We start from the raw sequence: 23582 nt of genomic DNA, 5'->3' as shown, positions 1-23582 counted from the left end.
AGGATGTTCCGTCTTATTAAATGTTAATGAAATAGCAAGCTTTGATTCCAGTTCAGCGAAACTTAAAGCAAAGAATAAATCTGCAACTTTCTTAGTTAAAAAATGTACATAATCACAGCTATAGTAAAAATGGAGCCTGTATTTCTTCAGTCTTCATATTAAATTTCCAGTTTTGCACTGAGCTGATACACGATCATAACAGTGCAAACTGAAGCCCTACTGTGAGAATTTATTTTCTTTTTGTATTTTTCAGTTGAATTATTTTCTTTCAAATCTGCATGTTTCTGTCTTTATGCAGCGGTTCAAAGTGAAAGAAAGCCTTTTGATGTGCAACGTGAAAAACCAACCAACTGTGCAGCTTCCACTGAAAAAATCTATATCAGAAAAGACCTACGAAGCCCTCTAATAGCAACTCCAACGTTTGTGGCAGATAAGGATGGGACGCGGTGAGTACCTCTGTTTAACAGGTCTTGTTTAAGGTTATTTGTCCATATTTGCAGCACGCTTATAATCTTTTTTTCCCCTCTGCTCTAAAGAATTGGACCGATGTCGTGGTTTGAGGCCAGACTGGCCGGTAAGACAAATGAAAATTCACAAATAATATGTTTCCATTACCATGGCCAACCTAGATTGTTCTGCTTCTCGTGAAACTTTTTGTGTCTGAGTACGGCTGGGTGGTTTCCAGTTCAGAGCTGGCTCTTGTCCAGCCAGGCAAAGCACAGGCAGGGCAAATATGCGATATTCAAGAAAAAAAGCATGTAGGCTTAGACTGTGACGCATTCAGGTTAGCACTTCTCTGAAATCAAATCTGCAAATGGCAGACTTGGTCTTTCTTCTCCTAAAGACAGTACTAAAAGAGACTGCAGTGACTGCTGAGTCAGATTCCAAGAGACCGGTTTCAACAGCGGCAAAACAACAGCAACGTCCTTTTACTATATGGAAGATATTCCAGGATGGTTCCTATGCTTTCAGTTGTTTCCATAGGCAGTGGGTGTGAAAATGCTAGAGCCAAGATTTGTCTTTCTCTAAATAGAATAAAAAAGAACTCTAGGTTAAATATCACACTTCTAAAACTGTAGATCCAGTTAGTTTGTGAGTGGATAATGGCTACCTAAAGATACTGGATCTCAATATTCATTTTTTTATATATGTATTTAAATTTTTATATATTCTTTGTGGAACAAATGACACTCAGGAAGATTGGGCTGCAGATTTCTTGGAAAATTGTTTTTCAGTGTTCTCATTTGCAAGTCATATTGTTCATAAGCACTGCTCAGACACATTTCCTTCTTTGAGATTTCCTTGAGCTACAGATCTCTTACAGTCCTATAAACAATATTATAGTCATTAAGTGTGACTCTCTGTTATTTATGTAGGATTCAGATTTGCATAATGCATGATAATTTGCTGCCTGTGGTACTTCGCAATGTTAGTTGTTAGCCTCAGAGCCCTTAAACTCTAAATTCCCTGTGGTCTGAACCTGTCATGTGTGCGTTTGTATTGGGTTACGGAGATTGCGAGCATTGTGTAAGTAACAAATAAACTTATCCTTGTTGACCGCAAAGACTTCCCACTGTCTCCCTAAATTAGATACAGCAAAAGGAAAGGATGTTTGGTCAAAAAGCAGCAGAAGTAAAGGCAGCAGAGATTTTATGCAGACCTTGATTACATGACTGTTTATGGCATGTAAAATATATTTTCTTGACATAACTTTCTTCCTCAGTGCTGTCCATCGTCTAACTTGTAATGCACAATTACATCCTCCTCCAAAGTCTAATGTGTAACTCTAGAGCTATTAAGTGACTTCTGAGAACAGAAGACAGAATAAACCAGCATGAAAAGCAAATGAGAGGGGATCTATTCGGGAAGTTGTCATTGCTTTTGCACAGGAAAGGAAAATGTATTTTAGTCTTTCTGTCTTTCAAGCTACTTCCTGGAAACTGTTTCAGAAAGACTTAAGTTCTGATTAATAAACTCTGAGCTGCCATAAATTGTTAATTTAAAACTTGGTAATTGCTTTTATTCTGACATAGGTTGTTACCCATTCTTCTGTTTAATGTAAAATACCATTGACTGTCAGATGCCTTATGCTTTTGAACAGATCGGCAGGTCTTCTTGATCCAGGAATGCTTGTGAATATTCAGCAGCCTTTGATCAGGGATGATGGTACAGTCCTCCTAGCTGCTGATTCCAAGGTATTCTTTCAGTTAAGTTCTGAACATATATATTTATTTGTTCAGATTATTTTAGTTATGTACATGGACACAAATAATTCTTCCTCTTGAAAAGCTAAGGTTGGGTTAAGTCTGAAGATCTTTATGAATGAAGAGGAACATGATTTCTTTTTGTGGGCATATTTCTGCAAAAGGTCAGCCACAGGCATTTCCCCACATGGTATGTCAGGTGGGGATAGGGTTGCTGATTACAAGAGGGTTTAAAGATCATTGTGAGCTATTGTTCTTCCTGTAGGTGCTCAGGAGGAAGAAGGTGGTACATAACGGAAAAAGAACACAAAGATTAAAAATGGGAAAAACCTATGTATGATACGTCACCTATTATTTTGATCTACTAATATGGTTCTTCCTTTTTAGGCTGAAACAAGCCAGGGTGCTTTAGGAACACTAGCAAATGTTGTAACTTCTCTTGCTAATCTCAGTGAGTCACTAAATAATGGAGATACTTCTGAAGTTCAACAAGAAGAGCAATCCGCAAGTGAGATTACACGGTATGCCTTTATATTTGCATTTTATTTAGCAATTTGTATTCTTTATGGTATATACTTACACTTATTCATTGGAGTAACTTGGCATTGTGACACCATGTGCAGTAGAGATTGCCCCCTACTTTGAAACACAGTAACAGTTCTCTAGAAATCCAGGTTTGGCCGTTGTCCTCTTGTGAAGAATGGTGTCCTGCATTTTAGATGTAGTGTTCTGAAGCTAGACCAGATTTCATACCCAGTGAAATAATAAATGACTAGTTTGTCACCTTGAGAGACTCTGAGAATAGCAACACTTTGGTACTGTTTTATTTGATAGGCTTGTTACGTGGACGTGCATTGCTCATGCCCTTAACCCTGCTCTTCAGGGGTGTTGTGGTTAAGGCAGCCGGCAGCTGAACACCACCCAGCCCTTCGCTCACTGCCCCTGAGCTGGGATGGGGGAGAGAATAGGGAAAAAAAATGCCGTAATACCTGCTGGTAATCTGAGGAACATATAGTTAAACTAAGATTCATGAACTTTTTTTTTTTTAATGTTTAGAAAGGATTTGAAGTCTTTATTAATGAGAGAACTGGGAATCTTAAAGTTTCCAGCAGAGCTTGAGATTTTTGTGCGTGGGGTTTTTGTTTGGGGATTTTTCAGGGGGAGTGGGGGGTGGTCAAAGGACAACAGAAATTAGCATTATAGTGAAATAAGAAAAATACTTGTCCTCAAAACTGTCCATTGTTTCTCAAGTAGAAGATTTTTTAAGAGGAGCTTAACTTCAGGGTCTTAAGGCTTTTATTTAAACTCTTCAAGTGAGTGAACTGATATTTAAAAATACTTGACACTGCAACTTTGACTTATGTCAACCTTGTACTCTTTCTTTAAAACAGAAAAAAAATTCAACACCTGTCCCCACCCCAACTTCTTGACAAAAATACGGGCAAAACAGCACTACACCATAATACTGTCCACTGGTATGAAACTGGAGCACAAAATCCTTCTTTAAATTTAAGCTCTGTTCTCATATGAAGGGAATTTACACTGCCTTATTTCAACAATGGCTTAGCTACAGCTTGAGTATAGAGGAGTCCAGGGACCAGTCTCTTGTTACTGTCATAAGGTTTGTAAGGCTCTGTCTATATTGTGAGATCAGGAGTGTCTGGCCGTATCTCAGCTTAAGGGAAAGGAAATTCAGGCACATTGTCTAGAAGAGAATCACTCTATTCTCCACTGTTCCAAGAAATTGGACATCAAGTACAGGGACGGCAGGGTGCTCCTCAGGGTGCGTCTGGCCTGTAATCCTCACATGATCTCTTAAATGTTCCAAGGTGAGAAGGAGGGGATAGTGAATGGTAAGTGTAGGATACCCCTTTGCTAGTACAAATACTAGCATAAAACTATTAGAGCAGGATTTACAGTAGTAGAAAGTTCCCCTCTTACAGGTGAGATCTTTTACCAGCAATATGTGGGCAGATCTGTTCCTTCTATTAATGTCCAAACAGTACAGAGGGGCCAGGTTGTAATGAAAAGTCTGACCTCGTGTCTTAGCATAAACAGATCCTGTATATGTTACCTCTAAGTGGAAATGCTTTATAGTGTTTAATTTGACCACTACTCTGATTTATTTTTTTTAAGATGTAAGGAAGCACTCTTTCATTGTTTATTACTCTTTTTTTTTTTTTTTTTTTTCCAGGGCATTCGATACTTTGGCTAAAGCACTTAATACCACAGATGGTACAGCAGCTCATAACTTGGCAGATGGGATGGATCCTACAGGAGGAGGGAATATTCATGTAATTAGTAGAGATCAGTCAACACCAATTATTGAAGTGGAAGGACCCCTACTTACAGATACACATGTCACATTTAAGGTATGTGCTTCTTTAAATGTCTTACTAAACAAACTAACACTAAAGACATAACCCAAAATTAGTTTACGATGTTTTCTTTATTCTTATATTTAATTTTGGCAATACAGTCTAGGATAACATCTGCTGTTACAAAGCTTCTAATACAATTTTCACCTTCCACGTGCTGTATCTAAAGAGTATAGGCATTATTTCATAAGACCTTTTCATAGACAGAAGGATCCTTTAAAATTTATTTCATTGATAATCACTTTCCATATCATCCATATAGTATGATGTCATGATTAATTAATTTATAATTCTACATAGTGTAAAACTTTCATCTAAAAGGCTCCTTCAATAAAGAGAGGTTACAGTGCCGCCTTAGATGCTTACGGTTAAACCACTGAAAAAAGGTCTTGCATTTTGGAGATGCTTCAGCTTCAATTGAATACAAACACACACATGTCGATAAACAGCGTGTGAGAAACAATAAGGCTGTTCATCTTGCTGTAATCAAATTGCCAAAAAATACAAAGATCATTACTGAAATAAGTAATACTTAATGAAGTCAAACTTTTATCATAACCTGCTTATTCCCACTAATGGTGTTTTGTGACTGTAGAGTCCTATTACGTGACTTTCCCATTTTAAATCTTTAGATTTTGTTTCTTTTTAAAAAGTTTTAAAAGATCTTCTATAGCACTGTCATGCTAGCCAACACTCCACAGAGCAATTAAATCTATAGATTTAATTATTAAATGAATGTTAAAACATTTTAAAAGGAAACATTTGAGCTCTCTCCCACATAATTTCTTGTCTCTTATTCCCATTTTGCATTCCTTGCCAATTGCAATGAGTTATTTAGTACAGTTTTCCTTTGACAATTCCTGGTCACACAGTTGTTTATGACAGACTGTAAGAGTAGTTTCAGTGTTTTTGCTGGTTATTTCATGGATAATAAAAATTGGTTTGTTTGAACTGCATATATTGTACCGTACCCTTTTTTTTTTTTTTCTTTTTGTAGCTGACCATGCCCAGTCCAATGCCAGAGTACCTTAATGTTCACTACATCTGTGAGTCAGCATCACGACTACTTTTCCTCTCTATGCACTGGGCTAGGTCCATACCTGCATTTCAAGCTCTTGGGTAAATGCGCATATCCTGTTGAACAGTTTGCTTTCTAATGAATTTAAACACTGATCTGAACACTTTTCAGCTATTTTCAATTTTTATGTTATGATATTGTTTATTTTTTTTAATGAATTCTTTAAAATGTGTGAAGACTATGCAATATTCTCCTTCTTGAGGAATAAAATAGAAGATGGCAGAGGAGGGGATAACTACAATATCTGATGTTACTGCGGCTACAGAAGCTAAAGCCAAATCAAAAGCAAGCATTTAATTTGTAGAAATATATCTTGGTAAAGAACTGGTGAGCACCATTTTACAAATAACCTGAAATGGTTTCCTGTAGTCGACCTATCACTTTTTGCTTTTTGATATACTTGTAATATGCTAATACATGCCTCTTAGTAAAGTGGTTTGCAATACATTAATCCTTATTATTAATTGTTATAATTAACATAATTACGCATAGGATAATACCAACCTGATAGGAAAGCCACCTACAGTTGTTTGATTTTCTGTTGCCTCATAGGCAGGACTGTAACACCAGCCTGGTGCGTGCCTGCTGGAATGAGCTCTTCACCTTGGGCCTGGCACAGTGTGCCCAGGTCATGAGCCTGTCCACCATCCTTGCAGCTATTGTCAACCATCTCCAGAACAGCATTCAGGAAGGTATGTTTTCAGTGTCTGATTCTTAGACGTGCTCAGTCCTGTCAACACTATGGGGACATTTGTCTAGCGTTTCTCAACGAGGCATTTCCTAATCAGTGGCAGAACTGTTCCCCAGGATCCAGGGGAAGGAGAAGCCTTCTCTTGCATAATTGCCTTTCCTCTGGTGATCTACGACTTCTGTTGAACTGACCTCACAAAGATCTCTGTGGGACAGAAGTGCCCATAGAACAAATGGGGGTAGGGCTGCAGGACGTATTCTCCTGTCTTCTACATCTGACTGGCAGTGTAGAGAAAGACAAGTACATCCTGAAGTTGGGTGTGCTCACAGAGCTTTCCTCCTAGCCAGATCTATTTTTTTTCCTCTTAGAATAATGTCTTCTTCCAAACCACACCAGAATTTTTTCCTTGCAGAACTCCTCAGTGTAAAACTATAGCATTTGCCAAGTATCACAACAAGAATATTCTTGCAAGTATAGTGGTTTCGAATACTGCTACAATGCAGTAACAATTAATGTATTTTGAAGTACCCTCTGAAGCATTAAACAACCTATTTTCTTGACACTCTTAAGAAGATTGATGTAATTTTATTTTTTAATGCAGTGTTGACCTGTTGATAATGATGACTATATCTAGCATGGATGATAATCTGTTATGGTTGCTTTTTTTTCATTCTTTTCTTTCAGGATGCTCCCAGTCAATATGATTGATTAGCACCAGAATAAGTTGCCATTTTTAATAGAAGGAAAAAACCAATACTAGCAGCTTTAAACTGCAAATACAGCACGTTACATGAAAGCTAGCTTAAATTTTAATGTGAGTTAAAAGTAGCTACAGAATACTGCTTGGTACTGTTTGATGATTTTTGTGGTGCCTTTATTGTGCACACAGCAAAAATTGCAAAACGGGCTTTCACTGAGGAGAGTAAAACTTGATTGTAGAACTATAAAATGTACAGAAGTGGATAATCTGAAAAAATGTTTAATATCCTTCAGTCCTAGTAAAGTACATTTTTTAAATTTACTCTATTAGCTTAATTACAATAAAGTAAATTAGACAGAAATTATGAAATGCTTTCATAATGAATATGGGGCTTTTTTTTTTTTTTTGGAAGTTAAGAGAGCCTGGACAGCCCTCAAAATACAACAAACTGATGCTCCTTTCCTGCACAGAGAGAGAGGCAAGATCTTTAAAGACCAACAGGGAAACATGCAGCTTGTATGTTCTGCACAGAGTTAGGTTTTGAGTTGTATCTCCATCAGAATAAATAGAGCTGTCTATTCCATCTGCACCCCCAGCAGTGAGTTTGTGGAGGAGTAAATGGTGGGGCTATTACAGCGTTAAGCTGACTCCACTTCTGTTTCCATGTCTCAAAAAAGAAAAAAAAAAAATTTGTTCTACAACCTGTCCTTCTAGTCATACTGTGTTACCTGAGACTGGCCAAGACAAGAGGGTGTTTTGTTTTAATATGAGTTGGTAATGATTTGTTTTATTTATCTGTTCTGCAAAATTATCATATTATATTGTGTATTATATCATTAAAATTGAAAACAAAGTGAAGAAATTTCAGAACTTTATCTAGGAAACGTATTAGTGATGAGCCTATTTGGAAACTCTGGAATTCAGGTTCACTTTTCCTGAGTATTTCTGTACCATGGTTTCCCACTTAATATAGAAATGACAACATTACATCACGGCTATGTTGATCCGTCTTGAGTAACTAAGGCCTCTTATATATTCATGAATTTTAGAAACGTAGATTATGCTTTCATTCTTATTTCAAGACATTGTGCAAAAAATGTTTCTTCCGTTAAATCGTTTTACTGCAGTTTCAGAAAATATGTAAAATAATCATGATTCAGTTTAAGGCACGCTGGTCTAAGCAATCATACACGCTATTAGCTGTACAGACAAAGGAAAAATATTTAAGTTATAATCCCATGAAATATTAATATTAGAGATCAACTGGAATAAAACAATTCTAATGTGTTTCTCAAGAAAAAGTTTTATCCCTTGTGAATTAACTAATGTCTGAAGTTTTTTAATGGTAATTATGAATTCAAAGATTTGTCTTAAAGTAAATCTCTAAGGTTTTCATTCTTTGACTAGCCTGCAGATATGCAGTCAGAGAGAAGGTACATTTACCAAAAGAGAAATCTCTCCCTCCCTTGCTGAGCAGCTAATACCACTCAATTGCAACTTATTCACAAATAATATAAGATTTATTTTTTTTTAAATCAACACACGGAATGTGATGTTTCAAATAATGGAAGAATCTGTGTACATGTATTTGAGTGAATTTACCTCATCAGAAGGAAAAAATACCACAGTAAATGAAGAATTTGCTTCTAGAAGTACAGGCAGAGGAAAAACTAGCACTGTCATTACTGCTCTTCCGTTCGCTTCTGGAAAAGCGAACTCAGTACTGTTTGAACTGAAAATTAGGATTGCATGAGAGCATCTGTTTCATGTTTCTGTTCGTTCCCAGAATCACTGTAGCCATTTGTAGAACAATTCACCGTAATTTGAGAGTCTGTGCTCAGAACAGTACATCACTGGAGTAAGACTGGTGTTGCAGATTATGCTATACTGGCAAATTATGAAAAAGAGTTAACGTCCTGTTTGCTAGCCCTGTGTCTGACTCAGCTTTATAAATCCTCGCTTCCATAATCTTTCAGTCCATCCTTATATGTTAAGTGGTTTTAAGATAGCAAACGACAGAAAAGACTTTAAAATGTCACTTGTTTTCTAAAAGGATATTGGTTAATATATCAGATATACTTGAGCTCACATGAAATTGTAAGCAATATCTTTTTCTAGATAAACTTTCTGGAGACAGAATAAAGCAAGTCATGGAACACATCTGGAAACTTCAGGAGTTCTGTAACAGCATGGCCAAGCTTGATATTGATGGATATGAATATGCATACCTTAAAGCTATAGTCCTCTTTAGTCCTGGTAAGGAATTTAGTAACCATATATTTTTAAATAATAAGCATTCATATGGTAATGTTGTAGCATTTTTTTAATGAGACTAATGCCTTGACATGACACTGATCGTTAAGCTGCAGATAAAATAATTATTCCATAATGAATTATCACAAATAATATGTGTTTTTTATCACAAATAATATGTGTTTTAAAAATAACTTTAGAGCAACGTATCCATGTTATTTACTGTTCCAACATATCAGGTATTCCCTGTACACCCACCTTAGAAGAGTAGACTCTCAATTATCTTCAGCTGAGAATCCATGAGTAAAGTTATCTGGGATGTGTTCTAGCAATATTAGCGAAGTAAATGGCAGGAAGGATTAGAGATAGTACATTCTCACAGTGACAAAAAGCAATTGGCTTCACCTTTAATATTTTTAATACGCTCATAAGAGGGATCGCTGAAATAGGAGCAGAAATACCACTGTATTCCATACGGAACTTCCACAAAATTTCCAAAACTAAATGTAAACAGGCTATTGTCCATTTGTTAACAAAAAAATGACAGCAAACAACTAAGGCATGATCAAGTGTTTATGAGATATGAGAATTCACTCAAAGACGACACTTTAGATTTTCTGGAATGATAAGGTAAGGACCTTAAAGAAATGGGAAGTGACAGTCTCTTCAGCAAAGGTGGAGAAATGTTTCTAGGACACAGAAAGGGAAACTCTTGCTCAGAAATGTTAATTTATTTACTTTTAATTCAAAGGTGTTTACCACTTTGAATTTAACAAAATACAAAGAAAAGGAGTATCTTGTTATTGGGGGGTTTGGGGTTTTTTTGCATTGATATGATTTTTCTCTTTGTAATAAAACTTACTTGAATTAGAAGATATTTGTGTTCTGAAATTTGCTTTTAAAATTTTTTTGCAGATTGTACCACTAGAGTTAGGTTTATTAGGGTTTTTATTCAAGTTGGAGGAGCAAGAAACTCCAAACTCAAGCTAGCTCTGTACTGTTTCAAGTGAAGAGCAGCTGGAACACAACACTGAAGATATTTGGGCAGTCAGATATGTGGTATTTTCTGTTTTTTTCTGATCACGTCACTGTCTTTGAGGAGCTGAACCAGCTGGAATTAAAACATGAGATGGACTCGGGAAGGTCAAGAAATTGATCTGTCAAGAAAACAACCCTAGATACTGCTCTGTCGGCATAGTTAGTCGAAATCCCAGAGGCAAACACATTTTAAAAAGCAAAGTTAGAAACAAAAACTAGGGGAGTCAATGCCTGGTACCTACCTACGGGCTTAATCTTTTTCTGCTTTCTTGTGAATACACACAGCTGTAGAGAGAGAAGTGCGCAAGATAATTCTGCAGCCAGGAAGCAAATGTTCAATTGAGTGGTTTCCGTTATACAGCTAACATGTTAAGCATCACAGTACAGGAGAAATATTTAAATGAAATTAAATGCGAGAGTCTTATAACTACATATATTTCACAATGTATAGGGAAACAATCGACATATAGAAATGTTTTGTTTCTTTAGATCACCCTGGTCTGACCAGTTCAACCCAAATAGAAAAATTCCAGGAGAAGGCACAGATGGAATTGCAGGACTATGTACAAAAAACCTATCCAGAAGATACTTATAGGTATTTATTGTCTATAGTACCCAAAGTAATGTTGTGGGCCGTAGCTGGCAAAAGTATAAAATAAGAGAATTGATGTAAAAATTTCCTTTTTGACACCTGTTCTTTTTTGACTATTGAGGAAAAGGAACTAGAACCTTGTTCATAAAAGCAAGCAGGTTTGTTTAAAGATAGGTAGAAGCAAGAATAGCTGTCTAGCTTCTTCCATGTAAATTAAACTTGAGTACTTTTTTTGTTTGAGTTCTTTTTTTTCCTTTGAGTCTCATTGCCATGTTTAGAAAAGTGAACAGACTTACTTCAGTAGAAGTCTCAAGACTCAGCTGCCTCAAACTTCTTTAATTCAAACTGCCTCCTTTTTCAAGTTAGTTGTCAAAGAGGCTTTGAGATAATGAAAGGTGACTGTCATCCTTTAAATGTTTGTCAAGTTACATATGCAGAAAAGTATTAAAACTGTCAGTTTATAAACCTTGGAACAAGAACAATTACATGTGGGAAAGAGTAACAAACTCAAGCTGCTGTTTATAACAAATTCCCATGTCCTACTTATTTTCTCCTTTGTTTTTTTTTAATTTCCAAGGACTTCTCTTTGAAAGTACCTAACTTGTTTTTTCACCTCTCAACTGTACCTGTTTCTTACTTGCTAGAAATAATTATCATATTTTCTAATAATCTCCATCAAAAGTGTTTTAAATTTCATCGACATAATGATTCTGTGCACTACAATGGAAATGCTAACTACTGTCTAGTGATATAACCTAGAACAAATTCTCTTTTACTGTGAAAGGTGTCCCCACATAAAGAAGCATGCAATCCCATACATTTAAGCAAGGTCTGAGAGAAGTGTAACTTTAAAAAAACAACAACAAAAAAAAAAAAAACAAAAAACAAAAAACAAAAACAAGCCTGTAGAAAGAGCATTTCTCCCATCTCAGAAACTGGTTTTTGTGCTGATCTTACTGAGTTAACATTGTGTGGGGCAGCAGAAAGGGCATCAGGATTCCTTGTTAAGTGCGGCGAAGATGGGATTCTCCACTTCAGAAATACCCTCAAATCCCACATTCTTCTTCTGTGTACAGTTCAGTTATTCCGGTTTGATGTGTGAGCTGGACATCTGCCATAAAGTAAATACCGAATTTGTTGCATATACTTACTTCTCTTAATAGTGGCTCAAGGAACAAAATCAGAGAGTTAAATTTCCCGAATAATGTCCTCTATTTTAATTGATATTGTCTGTATCCCCAGGCTCACCCATAGATAAGTTTAGAGTACAAATCTGATTATTTCTGAGCAACTGAACATTGGCAGAAATTGACACAGAAGCACAAGTGTTATAATTTTCACAAAAACAGCAGCATAGCTTGAATCACAGAATCACAGTATTTTTGCAATTTCCCCCTAAAGTTTACAAGATACGGTATATTATCAGAATGGACGTTATATATTTTCTCCATAGATACTCACGCATTTTCCAGAGGCCTGTGTTCAGTGCTGTCTCAGGTTTGCTATTACCTGGCTCTGGTTCAGGAAATTTATTTATTTTGGCAGTTGTGATGTACATCTGCCATATAAACACAGCAGATATGCTTTCATCACTGTCCTAAATTTCAAATGCATTGGAAGTCCAGAAATTCAGTACAATCTCATCATTATATTGGATGTCTGTTAACATCCTGGTACATAAATACCCCACAGCGTTTGGGAATATGTTTGAGTAACAGCACATCCCTCCAAATTCCTTTTCTCATCAGAAGAGATTCTCTTCTTTCCTTTTATGCACATCCAGACCCATTCTTGCTATCTGGTTTGTCATTAAGTTGCTAGACAACTGAGGACTGTGCTGTTTATGGTTTAAATTTTAATTAAGCATTCTACTCTTAAAATTGTGCAGATTTTCTTACTAGTCAGTATGAATATCATTGTTCTCAGCATTGTCCTGAACTATGACGTGCTTCCAGAGCTGGGAGTTTCAAAAGCAGACCCAGAGAATTGTGGTTTTGAATATACACGTTGTATCTACACAGGACGTTAATATCTCTTTTCCATTGGAAAACCACAGAGAAAGATGGTGGCTTTTCATTTCACTTGCAGCATAGAAAAGTAACTATTCTATTTATAGTAGCTCGATTAGTTTTAATGGCCTCTTTACTCCCATTCATGAGTTACGGTAATAATGAAAGGCAGATCCAGTTCTTTAGCCACAAAAGTATTTTAAACTGGTATTATATGTATTTACAATCCACTGAACTTCTTTTTCAGGCTAGCCCGGATTCTAGTTCGCCTGCCAGCACTTAGGCTGATGAGCTCTAGCATTACTGAGGAACTGTTTTTTACTGGTCTCATTGGAAATGTTCCCATTGACAGCATAATCCCCTACATTCTCAAAATGGAAACAGCAGAATATAATGGTCAAATAACTGGCACGTCTGCGTAGTGGGAACAACACAATTTGATGGATCAAAGTAATTTTTGTAAAAACACATAATTATGAAGTTAAAAGAATAGCATTTTGGTGTGTACAGATATTTCCAACTTGTTACCAGTTTCCTCTCAGATTTCTCCTTGTCTGTTTGATGTTGACAAAATTTAAGCAGCTATTAAAAGACCTGCTATAAAACCTTTTCTGCCACAAGGAATATTTTTAATGCCTTTCATTTAAAAGGCTATAGATTACTGAACATACTTTTCACATGCTTTGTATTTAGAAACTATCAGTGGTTAAAAGTAGAGTTTTATAATATCAGAGATTAGTAATAAAATTACTTTAAAAGTAAAAAGAACAGTATGTATATATTTAAAAATATCCTTGGAATTAATATCTAATAAATGCCAGGATATAATACTAGCACTTTGTAAGCACTTCTTGTCAAAGTGACATCATCATCAACATCCTGCTTATGAGTATGGAAAATGAAAAAAATTGCCTATGTCCTTAGTCAAAATGCTGGTGATTTCTGTGAAAATGTAGAATGCTACAGGAGACAATCATTTATTCTACAAAGAGTCACTTGCTCTTATGTTATGCATGAAATATTAATGTGGATTCTTAAATCAGATATCCACATTATTTGAAGCTATACTCTGTTAAATTAGTGCAGTTGTAATTCACAGTATGATGCAGTCATAGTGACTGTTACGTGCTGCAGGAATTACCCAAACTAGGAGAAAAAAATGTGTTTCTTGCCACAGTACTGATGAAATATTCAGGTTCCTTAAAGTTTCTATTCAGACCAACACAATCATGAGAAATGTTATTCTAACAGGAAGCCTTTTGATTGTGGGGAAAATCAGTCATTAACTGGAAGAAGAGTCGTCAAGTAGAGCATGCTCTTTGAGTATGCTCTTTGTATTTCCAAATTTACTCCCCCTCTCTGTACTCCTAAACGCCCTCATCATCCAATGATGGTGTTTAGGAGTACAGGTACTATTAAAGCCAAAGGTACAATTCAAAACCTGAAATGTGTAGAACCTCTGGGTGTCAGCGAGAGCATATTGCAAAGCTCTCTTGCTTTATTTCTCCCCTCATCCCTCCCCTTCCCCGACAGAGCACTCCCAGTTTTGCAGTGCTCTCAACCTTCTGTGACTCAGTTTAAAACTGAAACATAGTTAGGATTGACATTGTCACGTACAATTGCAGTTAATGACTGATAGACCATGGAGTTATAAAATTAACTATTTTTTAATTGTCTAGAGTGATGAGCCATCATCGTTTCCTAGTATTGGCCATTAGCTGCTAGCATTGCTTTCATTTTAGTATAATTTATTATTATGGACATTAAATATTTTAAACAATCAAAGTTTAAAAAAAAAGTCATGGCAATTAATACTTTCATCTGATCCTGGCTCATTAGATGCATCAATTATTTTAATTATTTGTATGGTAGAGGCATTTTCTACTTGTGTATTTTTATGTGACAAAAATCTAATGATAAGTTCAGCACTTTTGTTTTTCTTCTGTTATTGACATTTATTTAGAAACACCAACCGGGCTGGTGTTTGTGTCTTTTAAGGGTCTGAATTGTAGCCAAAAGACCTTAAGCAGCTCTAGGTGAAGCTTCTGATGTGATAAAAAGTCTTGACCTGGTATGCGTCATTCTCATCAGGAGGCTCACGTTTGTAGCACTCATTGTGACACAGAAGGCTATTTAATTTTAGCTTCTGGATGCATTAAAGTCTTCTACAGTTACCATTGTTACAGCATTCAGAATCTTCTTTTCTCAGAAGGGTGTTACAAAGAGTCCAATATGCATGCAGAGACTTGTAATATTGCACTTTCATTTCTCTCGGCTTTTGCTATAGCAAATGAAATTGTCATGTTTTTGATGTGATGGAAGGTCTACGCTCTGAATATTAAGGCAACTGGAATAGAGAATTGTGTACTAGCTGTTTTATTGCAGTGTGACTTCTTGTGTGATTGTGTCAGCACCTCCGATGCAAAGGCCCTGTTTTAAGGGTATACAACTTAGAAATTAATTGTGATATTAACATCAGAAGAAGTTGCTACGTTGGAAAGAGTTGTGGCCATTTTTGTTAAAATTTAAAATTTTATTGGGTTATGTCATTGTTGTTCTAAAAGCAGTATGCATTGAATTATTGTGATATTTTTCATTGCAAAAAAGATTATGCAGTTTAATTTGCTTTCAGCATTTTGTAAAAATTATTTAAGCAGATAAGTAAGCATTGTTAATGACAAATGAAATATTCCTTAGCACAAAAACTAGCCATTGGAATATTTTTTCCAAATTTGAATACATACCAGCTGGCTTTTTTATGACAAACGTAATTTCAAATTCCAATTTTTGTAGTAAAAGGGTCCCATTTTCCATGCAAAAATTTGTGTTCCTAATTTTTCTTACTCCTGCTGTGAGCATAACAGTTCAAGAAACAAAATAAAGCCACTACAGTTTTTTTGGGAACAGAGGGATCGCATGAAATAAAACCTAAAATGTTTGCATTGTATTACATTTTTAAATCAAAATGGTAAATATCATGCGGCTCTGTTTACAAATAAACTACACTCCCTACAAATGCAAGGGCACATAATGGTATCCTGGATACATCTCTGGTAGTCACTTGCTCTGCAAATAGTTCCCTGGACTTTAGGGATGAAATATTAATTTGTGTAAATGAAGTAACAACAATGCAATCCGTATCTGGGGGTTATTTATTGTGCATGCATTTAATAGATGTAATGAAGAAGTTCCATACTTAAGATTCTGATATTACCACCTAAAAGCTGTAAAGTTTTACTTGGCATAGCATCATCAGCATGATTTGCTGACTAGTACCAGTCAGAACCAAGCTAATTTGGTCCTCATGCAATTAACAAAAAGTACTGTCTCTAACTATACGCTATTTTGATTCCAAGACTAACAGTTTGGATTGTAGAAATTTGGGTGGCAGACGGTAGATCCTAAAACTTAAGAAATATTCAGAATGTAAAATGTTTTGCATATTTTAATACTAGCTGTAAATAATAAGATAGATGTGGTGAATAACCTAACACTTCTTTCTCATGTGCTGCTCAAGGGCTGTCATAAAAATGAGCCAAAGATTTGGCATATGACGAAGAGACACTGAAAGGGAACCACTTAAACCACTGCCATATAAAACTATAGACCATCTTCTTCAGTGCGGTAGGGCTCCTTTGCGCTAAATTTCAAGTATAATCTCAGAATCACAGACTGGCTGAGGTTGGAAGGGACCTCTGGAGGTCATCTGGTCCAACCCCCTGCTCAGGCAGGGCCACCAAGAGCCACCTGCCCAGGACCCTGTCCAGGCGACTTTTGAATATCTCCAAAGATGGAGACTCCACAGCCTCCCTGGGCAACCTGTGCCAGTTCAGTCACCCTCACACTGAAAAAGTGTTCGTTCTTCTCACAGTGAAAAAGTGTGAAAAGGTTTGCTGGTGTTCAGGGGAACCTCCTGTGCTTCAGTTTGTGCCCGTTGCCTCTGGTCCTGTCACTGGGCACCACTAAGAAGAGCCTGGCTCCATCTTCTCTGTACCCTTCCTTCAGGTGTTTGTACACATGGATGAGATCCCCCCTGAGCCTTCTCTTCTCCAGGCTGAACGGTCCCAGCCCTCTCAGCCTTTTCTCATACGTGAGGTGCTCCAGTCCCTTCATCATCCCTGTGGCCCTTCGTTGGACTCTCTCCAGTGTGTCCATGTCTCCCTTGTACTGTGGAGCCCAGCACTGGACACAGCACTCCAGGTGTGGCCTCAGCTCCCTTGATCTGCTGGCCACGCTTTGCCTAATGCAGCCCAGGAAACCATAAGCCTTCATTGCAGCAAGGGAACTTTGTGGCTCATGTTCAGCTTGGTTCTTTTCTGCCAAGCTGCTTTCCAGCTGGGTGCCTGGGGTTGTTCCTCCCCAGGGGCAGAACTTCGTCCTTCCCCTTCTTGAACTTCGTGAGATTCCTGTTGGCCCATTTCTCCATCCTGTTGTGGTCCCTCTCGATGGCAGCACCACCCTCTGGTGTATGAAGCAGTGAAGCTGCTCATCTCTCAGTGATCCAGGTGTAACCTCGCAGTGAAACTATTTTAGCTCATTCAAAGAAAGGTTTTTCTTTTACTTGGATGTCCATCAATAGAAGTTTGATGTTCAAAAAGCACAGAATGGATGATGGGATTCTTTCTGCCAATGGTTTAGGTGTTTCTTGGTAGCAATAGGACAGGGCATACCTAAGGAAAATGGGCCTCACAAAGTTGTTCTTGCTCTGTGTTAACCTTTGCCATTACTTCCAGCCTCTTCTGGTGCCGGGGCATTCAGGCCACACTAACGTAATGCAGGTAGAACAGAGCACACAGTGCAGCTGCAGATCCAGGCAAGTTTTAAACTGTCTCTGCAGAAAATACTACAAGGCTGATGTAGTTCTTGTCATTTCTGAGGTTTGTTCCATCCCCCCAGCCAGTAACTGAGAGATGGTAACAGGCTAATCTTACTCACTTGAAGTTTCATCTGTTTCTTCTTTGCAAGTGCATACATTTGCTTATGAATATGGGACAGGAGAGTTTTTTATTATTGTAACAATTATTGAAAAACTGTTTCTTGAATTTAAGTACGGAAATGGCTTGTTTTCATAAAGGCCAAATTTCAATGCCAAACTTGTGTTTACAGAACGAAGAGTCAAAGGATCACAGTCTGAAAGTGATTCTAAGAAAAGTGACATCTCACTGAAGCTTTATTTAGTGCCTAAAATTCACTCTTTCCAGAATTTTCGAGGTCCTGTTTCTGCTGCTTTTGAAAATATTTTAACTCGGTAGAGATGTAGTGATAAACTATCTGATTAGATTGATCTGAACTTGATTATGTGTGTATCTTGGTAATAATCCATTCAGACAAACGTTAGAATTCTGTGCTGGCTGAAACAGGGGCATGCAGGGAGCGATGATGAGGCAATAATGTCCATTCTCCACGTGCTTCATTTGTTTTCCAGCTCTTGCGAGAAGGAACTGAATTTGAATCTTTTAGATGAAAACAACAATGGTCAGCAATGTGTAGGGGCATTTTGTGTTAGCTTTGTAATAATGATTTTTATTGCATTTGTGACTAGGGCAAGAAGGTAGACTACTTTTCCCTTAATTTACTCACGTTGGACTAAAAGACACAGAACTAAGACCATATGCAAAAGCCATCATTCTCTATTTACATTGCTTGTAAATTAGATACAATACTGTTGGTGCCAGCGGAGTTACTCTGGCATGAAACTGGTAGAAGCGGAAAAAATAATCTCCAGGAGAGATCCTTCAAAGAGATCATACAAGCCTTTATTTTAACTGCCTTAAAATGTTAGGTTACTAAGGAGGCTTAGTTTTCTGAGCACTCTGGGGCAAGAAACTGTTGTTGGTCACCATTGATTACTTGGTATCATTTACCAAGTCTCGTTTTCCCATCACCTGGAGTGGCCGTAACGCCCGCAGGAGCGGCAGGGACCGGAGATGCCCATGCTGGTGTGGGCACCTTGGGCAAAGGGCATGTCCTGAGGGTGACAAGGAAAACAAGTCCGGCCTGAAGCTTCCAGGCAAAACCAGTTTCCTGACTGTGTTTCTTCTTCAGCAGAGACTGTAAAACACTGCAGTTTTTTCGTTGCTGTGTATGGCACGCAGGACTTTCACAGGTTCCTGAAGGATTTCATCCAAGGTGCTGAAGATGTCAGTACATTTTCCTGCCCATTAAAATTTAAGACTGTAGTTGGGATTCTTCCCTGATTACCTGCTGTTTAATGAGTAAGGGATAATTTTAAAAAGGCCCAAATAGCATGAGCAGAAAGGGTATCAGGAATACGGTTTAGCCAGGAAAAGGGCACTGGAAATTACCAGGCTGGGGATGGTACCAAAGCAGCAGCGACCAGAGCAGCTTCCTGCAACAGCCGCCCCGTCGGGGCCCTGTCCGGAGCGGGTGGTGGGCGCAGCAGAACCGGCAGCTCAATCAGGCACACGCAGATGCACCAGCAAACACCTACAGGATGATACCACCCTGAAAAGAAAAAAGAAATCAAAATGTTGGGTTTTTTTTTATTTTAAATCCCTCTCCTCTCCTGCGGTTACTCTTTGGAGTTTAAGAGCGGGGTAGGTTGGTTCTTTTCCATCTACTCCTGCCCATAACAGAAAAAGCAGAACTACCAGGCAAAGAAGAAGTAGGTTCCCATCTGTCCCGGTAGTTTGCCACACTCACCATAAACCAGAGAGCCACCGCTGCGTGGTTCGCTCTGAGGATGGGCTGAGAGAGCAGCACCAGCATCTGCCCTAATGCTGCCCGTAGCCAGGGGCATCAACAGCATGAGGCCACGAACGCCCCGCAGAGGAGAGGAAGGACAAATTGCCAGCATCTACTGGATCTTGAATGACAGAAAATTAGTTTAAAAGACATCTTTATACGAGAAATTACCAAGAGGGCATGGCAAAGGGGAGAAAATGAAAACGTTTACTTTTTGCACCTTGTAATTCTAAAGTTGCTGAGTCATTTTAACAGTAAATCCTCCTGAATTCAGGCTTATTGTTTGATGGAAAATGCCATAATGCCTCTTGTTAGATAACGCTACAACCCCTCTTCTGCTGCAATCAATGTTATCAACGTGATATAGGAAATTATTTGTGCAAAAAAATTTAGAACATTATTTATACTGAGGTTGCAAGTTAAAGTAAAGTTTTTCGTAAAGTTTAAATGCTCTGAGTCTAGATATATTAGACTTGGAAAACATCAAAACGCAGAATTACCTTATTACTGAGCTTTTTGTTGTGAAGTCATGCAAAGTTCATCACAGATAAAACCATCATAATGTTCCGTAATTCCCACAACCAATTTTATCCTCTGAGTTAGATGAATGCTTTGAAAATGGCTTATTATTGTTAAATTCATGCCTGTCTTCCTTCTTTTTAAAGGGTTTGATAGATTTTTACACATCTTTATTTTGTGCCTCCCACCAGTGTGCATTTCTGCATGTTCAGTTCTAAAACTCACTCGAGCAGCTGATGCATATGTACATAGTTGTATGTATGTGTGTATGAATGTATATGTTTATACCTATCTGTCTAAATATATGATGTACAGTGTATAGAAAGTGTGTAGTGTATGTATATATGTACAGATACGTAGCCACGTATTCATGCTGTTCTATATGTTAAAGCTTTTCATCCATTTGCTAATCCAGAGCTTCCTAATTTTCATTTCTTAGCCCAAACTAAGCCTCGCTTAAGCGGGTGAATCCTCATGAATTTCAGAGCTTTGCACCTTTTTCTAAACCCAGCCTCAATTTAGTATTTTCTGGTCAGAACTGACAATTGTATTCCATTAATTTTCTGGCTTTTACATACTCCCTTTGCCTTTTCTCATTTGATGCGTAGAAGCCTGCCCGTGAATAGTTAACTGAACATATAATGTCTTAAAAATAAATGAATAAATAGGTAACTATAGTAATAGAAAATACTTCCCTGTTTTCAATATATACTCATTCTGTTTCAACCTTCTGAGAGACTTTTTTGTAAAGTTTTATTTTGCAGTGAAACTTGGTAAGAGATTGATTTTTTTTGTAAGTCTTCAGCAGTGGCTAGTTGGAAGCAAAACAAGTTGCCCTTTATGATTGAACTGTAGCACAGAGAACACGATGCAACGGGTGCCGTTTAAAAAATCAATACTTGTATCGCCATGCTGATAACATGCTACGTCCTCTCTTCCACGGACCAACGACATTTCTGTTGCAGTGGTAATTAAACAAGAGGGAGACTGCAGTTTGTTCATCTCTTAGCAAGCATCGAGACTTATTTAGGATTTTCACGAGGCATTTCAATCGTATATTCACTTTCCAAAGTTATTCTCCTTATTGGCTGCTTAAACTAAGCAAAGCTGGTTAGTTCATTGAGTTGTCAGGCTGAGGTCCGTCCTCAGGTTCTGACGGTGTAATCTGTGCAGCTCTTGCACCGGGGCTGGGACGGTTCCACCGCTCACACACAGCATTTATGAGATCAGACTTGCAGTAAGACAATTTGTTACTCGTAGGCAGTATTCAGACATCTAAATTATCAAAATATACGTAGTTCTTGTACCTTTTCCCTTCTGATGACTTAAGTTACAAAGGAAGCCTTCTGTAAAAGTAATTTTACTCAGTTTGTTTTTTTTTTTTAAAAAAGCATTTCAGAGACCGCATAGGGGAGCAGTTCAGCAAGTCTTGTTTCCGTCACATTAAAAAGGTGAAGCAGAATTTTCTGGGCATTTATTTCCACCTCTTGTACTCAATGTGGCAAAGACTTGTGTACGTTTAAGCAGATGAGCCGACACCAATTAAAACAACGTGAGCTTCTTGCATGCTTCAAGTAAAACACAGGTCTCAGAGTCAGGCCCTTGTAAGTCTTTGCTCTGGGAAATGCTGAGAACGTTCTCTGTTTCTCGCTGTACCGGTTAGCAGGTGTTTGTAAGCTTTTGTTTCAAATATAGAAAAAAACTGTAAAACATCCATTTTAACATTTCAAACCTTATTTCTGACATTTTCAGCAGGGAAATTATTTAAATTAATGGCAGGAATTCCTGTGACAGATGGTCCTTCATTGGTGTCTTTACAATCAGTGCTGTTTGAATAACGTTTGCTTTTCTCTTTCAAGGCTGAATGGAAACCTGGCCGTCTGTTAATGTCAGTGTACTGCAGTGACATTTTTAAAGATTAGGAGCCCAACTGGGGTATTGATCAGGATCGAATCTGTTAAAAAATTCAATTGTGAATTTAGAAAAAAAAAAAGCGTATTTTAAAATTGTGCACTTGTTTTTTATACACGTTTTGAATTGTTTGTATTCTGAAGGACAAAATGTGCTCAAATTTAAGTGGCAATAAAGGCTCTGTTGTAATATCCTATGGAAACTGTGGAATGTGAAGTCAGCTTTCTGTATTTGATCACAGAAAGCAGAAGTCTGAGAAGCACGCCTGCTGCCCCGTCTCTAACACCCCTGAATAACGGGCTTCTCGGGTGTTTTTTAATGAGCTTAGATAAATGAGAATAAGGCACAGGTCCATTTAAAAATATTTCTGATGATTGTGTGTTAAAAGTAGGACTGAATAAAATGAAAAGGATATTCTTTAAGAGGAACATGATACCTACAGAGCATATATGTTAAATTTCTCATACATGGAATCAACCTTAAATGTGGGAATATTTTTAATAATTAATCTGTACTCCAAAATACATTGCAAGCCGGTGTTCAAAGAGTTCCATAACTGAAAGACTGCACATTGCGTAAGTGTTTTATGTATCTGGCATATCAGAGACTTCTGAGCTCCTACAAAAACAGCAAATTTTTATAAAAGGAATCATCTGCTTTTAATTCCTTGGGATATTTTCTGGAAGACTCTGTTCCTTATAATTTAGAAAACTATTGTTTATGTTACTACATTTTAATTTCAAGTTAAAAAACTTGCAAAAGTTATTAATTTTTTACATCTTCTTTTGTGAAATCAGCATTGTTATGTGTGTTAGCATTTAAAAATAATAGCATGTTCTTTTTTTAATCTGAATTTTATATCTAATCAATGTCTTCAGTCATGAAGAGGAATTTGCATTGTTGTGTTTGTATATAGAGTATTGCAGTGCATGATTTAGCTTATGCATTTTATTAAATGCTGTTTAAATGTGGCATTATATTGTTGTGGCTTAATACTACTACCTAAATGAGGTTTATACCATTAAAGTGAATTACAAATACAAATGCATTCTTGAGATTTATTTTTAAGTTCAGTTACTTTCTTAAACATCAGATGTCTAAGCCAAATGCATAATTTACCCTCTTTTAGGGAGAAACAGTATTTTACCTTCACTACAGTTGATTATTGTAGGAGTGATTTAAGCGGGTCTATAAAAGCCAGGAAACTCATTGACCCGCGGAAGCTACTTCTAGAATGAGGAGGACCTTTTCCCAAAGGTTTTAATTCATCAGCCTTCCCGTTTTCTCAATTTTTTGTGGAGAGAGTTAGCTATTAATAGACAACACTTTATGTTTACTTTTATCTGGTAGCTCTTTCCTGTTCCCCAGATTTTAAGTGAAGGGGATGCATCGGCTCTTGATTTAGTTCCCTTCACTCGCATTTTATGAAGAGGCAATGAATGACCTTGGACTCTGTTCCGAACAGCAAACGCATCCTCCGTTTTATGTATGAGACGGCTGGGAT

General features: G+C 37.3%; 1 protein-coding gene across 13 annotated transcripts in view; it reads left to right on the top strand.

The window, feature by feature from the left end:
• NR2C2 (nuclear receptor subfamily 2 group C member 2) overlaps positions 1–23122 on the top strand; it is a 46247-nt gene extending 23125 nt beyond the window's left edge. For 5 of the 13 annotated variants that reach the window (XM_054216394.1, XM_054216398.1, XM_054216396.1 and 2 more), the window contains 9 exons: positions 299–446; positions 2081–2195; positions 2592–2725; positions 4399–4576; positions 5580–5701; positions 6213–6352; positions 9170–9307; positions 10832–10937; positions 13191–23122. In XM_054216394.1, coding sequence (XP_054072369.1) covers positions 299–446; positions 2081–2195; positions 2592–2725; positions 4399–4576; positions 5580–5701; positions 6213–6352; positions 9170–9307; positions 10832–10937; positions 13191–13365 — 1256 coding nt within the window. In that variant the 3' untranslated portion in view covers positions 13366–23122. Of the gene's footprint in view, positions 1–298; positions 447–2080; positions 2196–2591; positions 2726–4398; positions 4577–5579; positions 5702–6212; positions 6353–7035; positions 7327–7463; positions 7568–9169; positions 9308–10219; positions 10809–10831; positions 10938–13190 lie in introns of those variants that run through there. The other 8 variants (XR_008468730.1, XR_008468729.1, XR_008468728.1 and 5 more) reach the window with 8 other exon arrangements.
• The last annotated feature ends 460 nt before the right edge of the window (positions 23123–23582 follow it).

This window comes from Rissa tridactyla, chromosome 10 (assembly GCF_028500815.1).
Source record: "Rissa tridactyla isolate bRisTri1 chromosome 10, bRisTri1.patW.cur.20221130, whole genome shotgun sequence".
Classification (NCBI taxonomy): Eukaryota; Metazoa; Chordata; class Aves; order Charadriiformes; family Laridae; genus Rissa; species Rissa tridactyla.
The sequence above is the reverse complement of the archived record's forward strand: the minus strand, read 5'-3'. Positions and strand labels throughout refer to the sequence as shown.